Below are 13,060 nucleotides of genomic sequence, written 5' to 3'. Positions count from 1 at the left end.
CGCGGTTATTTTGTCTAGCTGACTTGAGGTGAAAAGTCGGGAGCGTATATGAACTCAGAAGTAGGTCGGTTGGACTTCTTACGAAGTTCTGGGATGATTCTGGAGGCACTGAAATACGAGGTAATTCAGAGCACCGTTATGCGAGGTGTTTAGGGATTGATAAATATTCGCGGTTTAGTTGAATTGAGGTAAAGGGAGTCGTGCGAGAAGAATTGTCTAGTTCAGTAGAATTTCCTACAAAGTTTGGAAATTCTTGAGGAAGCTTTGAGTGAGTTGAAATATCGAGATAGTTCAAGTCATCGTTTCGAGAAGTGATATTGGTATTTGGGAGTTTGTCATGTTTTATTTGGCTAGCTGACGAACTCAGAAGTAGGTCGGTTGGACTTCTGACAGAGTTGTGAAATTATTGAGAGAATTCGCGAAGTAATTGGGTTTAGCTGATTCAGAGAACATTTTCGAGTTCCTGGTAAAAGTTTGGGACAGTTTTTGGGGAAGAGTGGCCTTTGTTGAAGACTTCAGGAGAGCCCATCTACGTTAATTTGGTGAGCGTATTTAAAAACAATTTTGATATATATTGTATATGTTATTGCATGCGTATGTGTTTTATATTTTCGAATTGGCACCAAGGGTATTGGTGAAAATTTATCATATAGCTACGAATCGGGTTCCCTTTTTCATTTTATCATGTTATTATTAGGTTATAGCATTTTTCTATGTTATACAGGGAGGAGCGTTTAAGTGGGTCTCTTAATAGTTTCTCAGAGTTATATGATGGAATCGGCCGATACTTGATGAAAATCCATAACTAACGTATTCCAAAAACACTTTATTGTGAGATTTTCACTAAATTGTTTTACAAAAACGCAACACGTGTTTCGCCATACAATGGGTTCATTTGGCGTGTCTTTCAACTAATTCTACACATTCCATACTAAATATATATATAGTTTATGGAGTACCTGAAATCAAAGGACCTGTAAACGAAGTACCTGGATTTTAAGTAGCTGATATTTTACCTGAGTTTCTAACGAATTAAATTACCTGCACTTATGTACCATTTTCACATTTGAAAAAATATATTCAGTAACGGAGAGTTATTGAGTTCTAATTGATCATTCAGTAAATTACCCGAATTCCTGAATCTATTGATTTCTAAACATTCTAGAAGATTAAGTTTCAAACTCTTTTCTTCTAAATGTAACACCTCGTACTCATGATTGAACTCATGTCCTTCTGCTAAAAGATGGTTTGCAAATGTGGAATTGGTCTTTCTATTTACAAAACTACTCCTATGTTCTTTAATTCGTTGGAAAAATGTTCTTCCTGTTTGGCCAATATACAGTTTTGGACAAGAGCCACAAGTCAGCTTATATACTCCTGATCTATCCGACACCAAAGTTTTGTCCTTATTATTTTTAATAAAATTACTTAGGTTATTATTCGTTCTATAAGCTACGTTTACGCCTTCTTTCTTCAAAAAACGGGCAATATTCCTGTTTGGTTCCCCCACATATGTCAATGTCTTATAACTAATGTTATCGCATCTTGAATATGGGTAGACCAGATCCATGGCTTGCTTTTGTCGTTTTTTGGAAAGAATGGAGTTTACAATATCTATCTTATAACCGTTATTATTAATTTTATTGTATTTCATTTTGTTTTTATAGCAGATCTAGTAGAATTCAGTCAAGGCATACCTACGTCCTGAGTGATGTTATTTCAGTTTTTAGAGGAATAATCCTGTCATTTTGTTTTAGTGGTTTATTCATATTTTTCACATGGTTATAATTATATATTTCTTTTTCTTTCATATTGCACAAAGTTTAAATAATGTTCAGTGAAACGTACATAAAAGAATAGTTTCAATATTATTTTGTGTAGGTTAAACTCCAGTTATTAATTTTTGTTCATTTTATTTTATCAATTGTTAATCCGATTATTCCGCCGACTTTATTCATCAATAAAGTTGGTTTGTGAACTCTGCTAATATTATTTCATTTCCTCAAACCCCTAAAAGACCACGCATTTAAGCCGTTGCCGAATCCAGTCTCTGAGGATATAATTGGTGGCATAACCAAGCCATTGCTCTGCGAAGATAGAAAGGTAAAACATTCAACTGTTGACCAAGTCGCCCACTAATTCTTAATCCGTGTAATCAGGACGGATTTCAAACTTTTTCTGATCTGGTAGCAGCAACTCTCGCGCTATGAAACTAAATTAAAAAATAAATACAGTCGGCCTAACGATCCCATATACAGAGGAGGTGTATTTTTCTGGTGCGAGTATAACTGAGATAATTATTATATATATCATTAGTAGTACACAGGGATCGCCATTTCAGACCCGAAGGTCATTTTTTGCAGAAGGTCGCCAGTTGATCTTTGTTTCCGAAAGCCATATTGATGATCGCTCAAGATGTTAAAGTCTTCCAGATATTCAAGGATATGGTGGTTTACCGCTTTCTCCATGATTTTTATATCACTGATAGAAATAAATAAATATTTTTGGAGAAAAATGAAAATTCACATTATTTTTTAAACAGACCTCGTAGATACTGACTTCAGATTGGAAAATTGAAGGTAAAGCAATAAACATCAGCATGTTCGAGACAATAAAGCAGAGGATCTGTACATTAATCTCATTGTTCTGTAGCATACCATGTAAGCATGAATGAAAACAAATAATAAGAACAAAATATTTCAACTTCTGCCAGCAATTTAATAATATTTTGAACATTATATTTATTTCTCGTGCCGATCCATGCAATCACCGAGTAAATATAAGTTTTTCAGTTCGGCTCCGAACGACAAGGTGTTACGTTGGACGCCAACGATTTCTAAAATAGAAGCCAGTTCATCGTCATTTTTACCAGAGTAGAAACATATTAATAGTGAGAATCATACAGCTTTGTTTCAGACTGGTTTGCAATTTTGTGTTGTCTTTGAGATAATATGGCCTACAGTTGGGAAAACAGAGTGAGCTTCGTAGTTAAATATTTATACGGTAAGTTCATCTATATGGCTATCCTGGGGACACTTGTTGAAGATTTCTATGCACTGAATTTGTCTTTCTAATAAATATTGAAAGAATATATTATATTAGAGGGCAAATTGAATGGCTACACATATTGTACCTGCACCTCAAATGTGTTAGTGGCGTACATTAAATTTTTTACCGGAAAAATATAAATTGTTAGTTCAAAACAACTTGGTTGGGGAAACACGTATCGAGAAGTGTGTTGCATTTCTGCAATACTGTTCTCGATACGGATTTTGCCGTGGTCTTCTTTGGTTACATTCTCCGAACGCTTCAACTGCAATTGCGGCAGTTATCTTCAATGGCGTGGTCGAAGTATTCTTCTTGACGTATCAACAGAAACTGAAGCTCTCATTTCAACCATGTCATTTATAGTACCTACTGATCTTGTGTCTTTACTAACTAGTCATGCCTGAAGAATCTATTGTATAGCGAAACATGTTTTGCGTTTTTGTAAAACTATGCAGTGAAAATCTGACGATAAAGTGTTTATCCAATATCAATAGTGACAGGGAGACTCAAATAGATAATTGAATTTGAATTTTTCGGGAATGCAATTTTATAAACTGTGAAAGATTGTTAGCATAAGGTCTATGACGTTTTCAGGAGGATATTTCAACATCTCTTCAAACGGATATTTCTGCAACTCATCTCATGATGAAAATATCGCTTGTTCACTAAATTCTGAAGCACACTGTATAAAAAATAATGTAACAGTATTAACAGTGTCATGGAGACTCAAACAAAGTGGAAATTTTGTGGAAGCACCATTTGAAAAAATAAAAGTTGGTATGGTTTTTTATGAACTACGATGGTTACAACGATTTCGAATATTTTATCTCAAAAGAACGTCTTACAATACCGCCATTGTTTTATTTTTCTCGCTTCACAAATAACGAAGATATCTTATTAAATAAATTGTAACTATTCATAATATTATATAAAGGGTGTCCCAGAAAGCAATCTAGAGCAATCCTTTTAGATTGATCTTGGAGGCCACTTTTCAGAACCATGTGTAACAATACATTATTCAAATATCAACTATGGAGTATCATTGTATTCAGAAAATTATGTAAATATTTAAAATTTAATAACGTACGTTTACATTTCTGTAAAAAACAGAAGCTGCCCCTTTCTGAGCATATTCAATATTCCAAATTTCATAAAAATAGCTAAAGAAATAAAAAAGTGGGGTGTACTATAAATCTGTCACCAAACATCAAGAAATGTTATTGCAATCAACCCGCTGGGAAAAAAAATCATGAAAATGAAAAGATAAATAGACGAGTACCATTCTGATAATCCACACTTTGAACTCAATTTGAAGAGAAACAGCTGTTTCAGCCCATTGGTCATCGTCAGTACAGTTCGTTCCGGCCAGTCTCAACTCATCTACACTGAAGGTTAGTGGACTGACATCTATCAGAAAACAGTTACTCCCCTGGCTAATACCACGAAGGGCCTTGGATTATATCCGAAAGGTGTCAGTGCAGAATTCCTGCATATGCTGTTGGCGAAACCACTGCCGGAATAGATTTTCAATGATTGCAACAGACACACATGCAGACCGGTTTCGGACTATTTGGCCTCTCATCAGTGCAAGGTACTGTCCAGCATCAACATGAAGCCGATGAATTCCCATAATTACCAATCGAATTCCTATTAGAGTATCATTTCTCGAACTAGGCTGAAGCTAACGTCAAACAACATATGTGTCACCGCTCCATCTGCCCGTGAACGAGGTAACCAACCGCATATCCGAATCGCCCAATTCCTCGTATAAGGAAAAAACACATGGTAAATGACATATTTGAAAACTGGCTGTGAATCAAATTATCTAAAAGAACAATTTGTTCAGGTCAATCTCGACTCACCTACACTGTAGGTTAATGGACTGACACCTATCAGAAAATAACTATTCGTGATGCATAATAAAAAATCGAATTTGTTTCAGAGTATCATTCCTCGAACAAGGTTGAAGCGAACAACAAATAACATTTTTGTTGGTTCCACTCTCGTATCTCGCTTGCGTTTACAATTTGTCTTCAATCGAGGACCACCTGCCCTGTACTGACGATGCCCAACAGGCTGAAACAGCTATCTGCCGGAGTCATACAAATTATCCTCGCCTTATGATAGTGTACCTTTTTTACAGATTTGGACAACAATGGCTACTTGGATGAAAGGGATTTTGCTTGTTTAGCACTAAGAGCAACCATTATCGAAGGAAAGGGAGAATTTAGTTACAGCCGTTTACATGAAAATCAGCACATAATGATGAGTCTTTGGGAGGAAATAGCGGAACTGGCTGATTTCGATAAGGTCGTTAATTATTGACGCACTTCCATACTACATGAAAATACACAAATATTATTATAAATTGAAACTCACTTTCTGATGTGAAAGTTCATTCCCTATAAGGAAAGAATTCTCTTAGATTTCCAGTCGAATTTTGTTTTCATGAAAATCGATAATAGGCTGACAAATAATGAGGAGAAAAATTATTTCGTATTATTTAGATATATGAAATTTCGATACATTCATCACTCCCAACTACCTACACAGTAAGTTCTGGTAAATGCCTGCAGGAAAACAACTACTTCCCCGGCTAATACCACGCTGGATATTGATATCTCACAGAGGTTAATCTTGCAAATGTTTCTCTTCATCCAGCAGCAAGCACCCTGCTGTTTGGGTCGGATCTTTTCTGCATCGATGAGAGGTAATACCTCGAAACCGGTCTCTAGGTGATCTACTCGATTGATCCAGCATGGTCTTGCTGCTGGATGTATGAGAAACATCTGCGAGTCTAACCTCTGTGAGGTAGATTGCATAATTGCCTGTCGGATATAATTTAATATCCAGCGGGGTATTAGCCAAGGAAGTAGTTGTTTTCCGGCAGGCATTTACCATGTCCTACTGTTAAAGTGAATAAGAGAAAAAGAATATATAATGTTCAGCTAGCAAGTCCAAAACAATTATGTACGCACAACAAAACAATTTGAACTCAGTCAATTCATAAATAAATAATCATATTCTACAGGGTGTTCCTTAAACACATGCTAATATTTAAGGAGGTAATTCTTAGACCCATTTTAGGGTGGCAAAGTTTTCAAAAATAATCAGTTTTTTAATAATAACTGAGATAATTTTGTAGACATCTTGGCATATTTGGTACATATGTTCCATGCCTCAAGGCGCATTTTCTGATGTACAATTTTCTTAATTTTCTCTGCCAGTGGCGTACGTACGAGTTTTGAAATGTATATTTTTGGCGAAAAAAATACTACGCCACTGCTTTATCTTGAATTAAAAATTATTTTAAAAATCTCCATACATTTTTGAGCACATTTGATTTGCTGGGTTTTCTTTGTCCGACGCATGGTTTTCGCTCAAAAAATTAAAAATCGCTTTACTTAAGGATAAATTCCTTAAAAATCTGATGCGGTATCGTGCATCGACTGAAAGCAAACTAAGAGATCAGATTTGTTGCAAAATAATTGAGGCTCTAAAAGGTATTTGTTTGTTGTCAGATGCACTGTTCTCTATTAAAATTACGTCATAACGCAGCACCGCTTAATAATTTTTGAAAACATAAATTTAGTTATCCTGGAATAAATGACGTGTAGCAGAATTTATTTACTGCACCTCTTGGAAATATGGAGTTTGTCGATATGTGATTTCTTTTAAAGATTAAAAGCAGAAAAAACAGCGTACCCACCATAGCAATAAAAAACGAATTCTCTGTATGTACAAACGTCAGTAGCTAATATTGATGTTGGTTTAAAGTAAGGTGTTGGTGTTAAAAACTGTCACAGCGCGTTTTGATTGATTTTGAAGTGTTATTGAAGTTATTTTGGTAGTCCGCTGTTTTTCTGAATATCAGTAAATATGGCAAATTATACGAATGCGGAAATGGCGCAAATGCATTACTTATATGGCCTTGCCGATGGTAATGCAACAGAAGCCAGGCGCATTTATCAGGAAAGATATCCTAATCGTGCCTTACCAGATAGCCGAACCTTTTCAAATATTCATCGTCGACTTGGGGAAACTGGTAGTTTCAAGAAAGGGCCTCCGGAAGGTAGACCTCGTGTAGTAAGAACTCCTGAAATTGAGGAAGCGGTGCTGCAAGAAATTGAGGAACATTTTGAGACGAGTACGAGGAAGATTGCTAGAACTCTAGATATTTGTCATCAAATTGTTTGGCGTATTTTGGTTGATTTTTTGTTATACCCATACCATATTTCAAGAGTGTAGGCATTACTCCCCAGATATTTTCCATAGCGTGTGAACTTCAGTCAGAGGTATCTACAAAGTATTGCACTAAATCCGCAGTTTGAGACACAAATTTTGTTCACAGACGAAGCAAATTTTTCTCGGAATGCCATTCAAAATTTCCATAACAATCATGTGTGGGCTGAAGAAAATCCCCATGCAATAACCGAAACCCATTTCCAACACCAATTTTCGGTTAATGTACGGGCAGGAATTATAGGTGATCATCTAATAGGCCCATTTTTTCTACCAGGACGCCTTGATGGTCGTTCTTATTTACACTTTCTCGAAGAAGACTTACCTGGGTTATTGGAAGATGTGCCACTTGCGTTAAGGAATCGAATATGGAACATGCACGATGGCGCCCCTGCTCATTTCAGTGTAATTATCCGAAACCATTTAAATCCAGTTTATCCTAATCGTTGGATAGGTCGCGGAGGACCTCAGCAATGGCCAGCAAGATCCCCGATCTCAACAGTTTAGATTTTTTTTCATGGGGTCACCTTAAAACTCTTGTGTATAAAACCCCCGTTAATACTTTAGAAGATTTAAGAGAGCGAATAGTTGCCTCGTGTGAAACTATACGAAATACGCCGGGAATATTTGAACGGGTGCGTAATTCCATGCGTAGAAGGGCGGAAGCATGCATAGTAAGTGCAGGTGGCCACTTCCAATAATTTTTATAATCAGTTTTAGTATTATTACTAATTAACAAATTTGTGCTGTTCGTTTAGACTTACTGTCACAAAATAAAATAAAACTCGTTTTTGTGAAAAATTTATTTTTTTGCAGATTATGTTTTCAAATATTATTAGGGAATTGGTAATGCGTTATGAAGCAATTTTCAGATTCTCATTCATTTTAAAATTGATCTAATTTCTTAATTTGCTTTCTGTCGATTTTTATTTTTTTGAGTGAAAATCATGCGTCGGACAAAGAAATACCAGGAGATCAAATTTTCTTAAAAATAAGTGAGGATTTTAAAAATGATTTTATTTTGAAAAGAAAGCATTGGCGTAGTACTTTTTCCCCAAAAATATTCAATGCGAAACCCGTAGGGATGCCACTGTTTGAAAAAATACAAATTTGTGTACATCAGAAAATGCGCCTTGAGGCATGGAATATATGTACCAAATATGCCAAAGATGTCTACAAAATTATCTCAGTTATTATTAAAAAACTGATTATTTTTGAAAACTTTGCCACCCTGTATCTCAAAAGATAAGGCGTTTAGGACATACGTCCATAGGAAGTTTTTTTCTTAAAATGTGTCTAAGAATTACCTCCTTAAATATTATCATATTTTTTGAACCGTCATACATATACATTTGACTCAACAAACATATGTGGTCCAAAATGCAGGACCTGTTACAGGATGGAAAAATAACAGTAGAAGAGTTCAAACAAGCTGTCCAACAGTGTTGCATGGGTAGAAGATATGAAGACTTTCCTCAGGCGATGAAAATGTTCATTGACTCTAATTTCAAAATGGTGGATATCAATGATGATGGAGTTATAGCAGCTGATGAATATAGATTCAATTGTATTACTAAATTTCCAATAGATGACGTTGAAATTGTAGATGAAGCTTTCAATAATATGCTCAATGTGAGTATGAATTTTTTCCCCCGAAACATCTAAATATAAGGTTATATGTTCCAAAAAAATTGGTATATTTAAGTAATATACTGATCAGAAAAAAATGTGAATACAGAGCAACATTGGAAAAATATCATTTGACTAAATTTGTTTCAAATTCAAAAAAGATTTTGGAGTTCTTCATCCATTTCAATATGAAGTTTATATTTGTCAGATCCCAGATTATTCTGAATTGAAGTCATCTAGGGGAATGCTTTTGCATTGCAAGAAATTTTCAGAATTTTCCTCACTTCTAAAGAAATTCATTAGTGATCTGAATTCTTTAATGGGAAGTACACATTTTTTATTTTTTTCCCTTTGTTCGTTCCTTTCCATACAAAACGTTTTTTGGGGGTTATGCTTAATGCTACGAAAACGGTGTCGAATATTGAGTCAAATAAAATGTATTGGTAAAAAAGTGTGGGATAATCAATAACAATTTGTTTGCTTATATATACAGTTATAAAAGAGCTTCAAAGCTTTTATTTTGTGACTTTGGTATTCAAAATACCAAAATATATAAATAACGCGAAACATTCACAGTGGATTTCGGACACTATAATGTTTTCAATACTCCTTGTCTTAAAGATTCTTCAGTAATCCGAAGAAATTAAATAAATCCATACCATTCTCGTTTCTCCGCTACACTTCTTTTTCGGGTAACCATTTGTTCCTTATTCTCTTCCACCTCGACTCTCTTCCACTTCTTAGCTCTTTGGTGGGATTTCTGTCTCAGAGTAATAAAAAATATACAGAGATGCCCTCCCTATACAAACACAACAGATTTGTAGACAACCAATATATCCATCTCTCCGAAAGTAGAATGTGGACGAGAGGACTGAATCCAGGGGCGTGCGGAAAATATGTTGAGAAATTTAGAAGTATCTATAAATGAATATTTTTAGTTACAATAATTTTATTATAAGAAGATTTTATTTAACTTCAAATTGTTTAGGTCAGTTTTGAACCACTTCCAGTAATCGACTTAAATTTGACAGGGGTTCATCATTTGTGTGACAACACATTAAGTTTTATATTATTACCCTGAGGATTTCTGTGCGTTCTGTGAATTGTGCTCATTGTCGTGTAGTTTAGCGGAATTCTTAACTTCTGTTGGGTATAAACATTGGAAGGGATTCATGAGCTCACCACTTTTCATTTTTATCTTGGTTACTCTTAGGATTCTGCCTCTTCCATTATAAATCTTCAATACTTTTTCCAATCTCCATTCTGAATATTTGACATTTTCCTCCACAATCAGGACTATGTCATCGACCACCAATTCACAAGGCGTTTCTTGACCAGAATTGACTGGTGTCGCTATCAAAACAAAACATTTCAAATTAACAGACTGACAATTTTTTTTCAATTTGCAAAATTAGCAGATTACATCAACTTTTTTTCAATTTTCAGGATGATGATCGACGAAGAGGAGGCATAACACTATCAAGGTACCAAGAGTTGTATGCGGAGTTTTTAGGAAATCCGGAAGAGACACCTGCTGTGTATCTTTTTGGACCCCTCTCTGAATTTTTCTACAATGAAGATCTTGATGTCTAGAAGAAAATGTTCATTAGATATCAATCACTTGAATCTGAAATCAAAATGCCCAACTATTAGACCGATCGCTAACGACACTGTCGGTTGACAGATTAATGTAATTCTGCCGTTGGAAAAACCGTTTTATTATTGCAATTTGAAATTGAAATTGCCACATTTATGAGATTTTTGAACGATGAATCCGTTTATACATAGGTAAGAGGGAACAGAATGGCAAACGATTCCAGAACAATGTCAGTTTGAAGGTGATTGACAACTAAAACAAATCATTTTATATAATAGACAATGTAGACAAGTCCGAACTAGTGAAATTAAAACAATGTCACTTGTTCAAGACATATAATATTGAAAAGGATTACTTGTTCTCACGTAAACCGTCTTTCGATAAAATTTCTGATATCTACTTGACAAATTCTTTAAAATCATTTATAAGAGATGTGTGTTGATTTGTTGACAGTGTCAAATATTGCATTGGAAACTTCCTAATAGCTCAAATAACGTATTTATTTAAAAAGTTGAAACCAGAGCCCAAAAACGCACAAAAGAGGACATTAACATATAGCGTATAGGACTGGTAACTCCTTGGTTAGACATATTGTTACGTTTTTCCCGTGGGTTTGACAATAATTGACGAAACTGAAAATTGAACTCAACTTTATTTCACTGCTACACTGAGAAAACAACACAAAAATTTCAACTGAAACTTTGGACTAACTCTCAAATGTTTATCACCCAATTAGAACACTTCGTATTGCACTTTCAACTAAACTTCCTCTGCGTGTTGACAGCGTTTATATATTGTAATGGGAGTCTCTGGAAGCCGATATGTAAATCCTTGTCTCGAAGCGATGTGACATCTAGAACGATCGCGAAACCCAATTCGAGTTGAGCGCGACCTTGACTAAGTCTCAATCGATTGACGAAGACCAGCGGCGGCCAGCGTAATTTTTTTCAAGGGATGATTTAAAACAATATAAAGAACAACATGGACAAAGATAATAAATCAGGTGTCTACAAACTAACATGTGAATTGTGCTCAATAGTTTGTATAGGAAAGAATTCAATAAATTCCAAAACGAAAATCTCCGAATATAGAAGAAGTTTTTAACTAAAGAAAGCCAATTCCACTCATGCATGTCACCTTTTAGTGAACAACCGCGATGGACATGGACGACATATTACATACAGGAAGTAAATGACAAAAATTAAACCAATTGGAATATCTGGAAATCAATAAACGGAAAAAATCATTTTTTTTTTAAATGATCAATAAGCCAAAATGTCATCTTGAATTCTTTCAGGTTTGGAGACCAGCTCCCCTACCCTTTCGACTGATTGTTGGAATGATCAATAAGGAATCCAAAACGAGCACTTTAACCTATAACAAAAATGCAGTACTCTTTTGTTCTACGCCAGATGTTCCAGTTTTACTTTTTTTTTAATCATAAAATGCCAAAAAATAACATATTTGTAGGTTAACTCATTTTTGGAATTTAATTGCCACAGTTCTTTCAAAACCTATCTGTTATACCATAATCAATCATTTATCTAATTGGGTTTTTCTGAATCTCAGATCCTAAATACACACATTCATGATCCAACACCAAACAGCGCTATTTCGGCCCGACAAGGTATCATCAGTGGTGTAAGGCTTAACCACGAATGCATTACCGAATTCAACTGTCTTTGAAGGACAAGCCTGGGTAAGTAAAGGCGATGACTTACAGCTTATCAAATCTAGGAAGAGACTTGAGAATTCTCTGACTTTATCTCTCTCTCTCTCTCTGCCGTACTCACCCCCTTTTAACGAACACACGTCTAGTGGGCGCGGGCGGGACCAACATAATGTTAACATTTCAATATTCCAAGTGGTTCAAATTACATAGACGGGATTGGGAAAATAGTCTCTTTTCCATATTTTTCAATAACGAAACGGTACTTCCATCAGCAGAATTATATAAATATAACTGTCAAGTGACAATCAACACTTCAATCATGAATATAGTAACGAAAACTGAATCTTCCTTCGTGTACAACCAAATAAATAGTTTCTGCTTCTATTGAAATTTGAAAACGGATATGATTAATATGAGTATATTTTATGTTCATTAATCTATCAGACATAACGTCATACACATCGTTCTTAAAAAAAATGTTACCCGAGTATTTTTATCAATGTTTTTATGTCAGAACTAAGCTTCTAGGTGATTTATATACTGAACATAAGTTAGAATCTTTGTGTTGATAGGAAATTTTTGTTTTTTATTTTATTGGTAAATTTTATAATTTTTGTAAATAAAGATAGTTTTCCTTCAATTCACAAGAACATATGATTCGCTTTCAGAAAAAGTTTGTTATGGAACGAATTTCGTTAACCTAATTTTTCCTTATTTCATGTTCTCATTTATGCACGAATACTTCTGAATACGGCCCCGTTTATTTTTGCGTAAAAAAATGTCCTTGCTCGAAATCGCTGTCGGATCGCTGTAATAAAAACGCTCGTTATATCTACAGAAATGAAGTGTTGCGTGTGTCCCTATCTTCAAGG

The 13,060-nt window shown here is 34.9% G+C and overlaps 1 protein-coding gene across 2 annotated transcripts; it reads left to right on the top strand.

Moving 5' to 3' along the window:
* Positions 1–2,746: 2,746 nt before the first annotated feature.
* Positions 2,747–12,828, top strand: Scp1 (Sarcoplasmic calcium-binding protein 1). 2 transcript variants are annotated; one of them, XM_074171336.1, is made up of 4 exons: positions 2,747–3,003; positions 5,192–5,358; positions 8,689–8,922; positions 10,366–12,828. In XM_074171336.1, the coding sequence occupies exons 1-4, from the start codon at positions 2,952–2,954 to the stop codon at positions 10,510–10,512; spliced, it is 600 nt and encodes a 199-aa protein (XP_074027437.1). In that variant the 5' UTR covers positions 2,747–2,951; the 3' UTR covers positions 10,513–12,828. The 2 variants fall into 2 exon arrangements, with proteins under 2 accessions (XP_074027437.1, XP_023022038.1); XM_023166270.2 differs by having other exon boundaries at positions 2,764–3,003; positions 8,677–8,922.
* Positions 12,829–13,060: the final 232 nt, after the last annotated feature.

The sequence above is a fragment of the Leptinotarsa decemlineata genome, unplaced genomic scaffold (genome assembly GCF_025532065.1).
Source record: "Leptinotarsa decemlineata unplaced genomic scaffold, Ldec_3_MD MMD2_tig00000010_RagTag_RagTag, whole genome shotgun sequence".
In the NCBI taxonomy this organism is placed as follows: Eukaryota; Metazoa; Arthropoda; class Insecta; order Coleoptera; family Chrysomelidae; genus Leptinotarsa; species Leptinotarsa decemlineata.
This window is presented reverse-complemented; position numbering and strand designations above follow the sequence as displayed.

What these genes read in the sequence shown, in the direction of transcription:
- Scp1 (XM_023166270.2), top strand. Translation starts at nt 2,952, where the DNA reads ATGGCCTACAGTTGGGAAAACAGAGTGAGCTTCGTAGTTAAATATTTA. An exon ending in CGTAGTTAAATATTTATACG is followed by an intron (nt 3,004 to 5,191) that starts GTAAGTTCATCT and finishes CCTTTTTTACAG; the next exon opens with ATTTGGACAACAATGGCTAC. An exon ending in AACTGGCTGATTTCGATAAG is followed by an intron (nt 5,359 to 8,676) that starts GTCGTTAATTAT and finishes TCCAAAATGCAG; the next exon opens with GACCTGTTACAGGATGGAAA.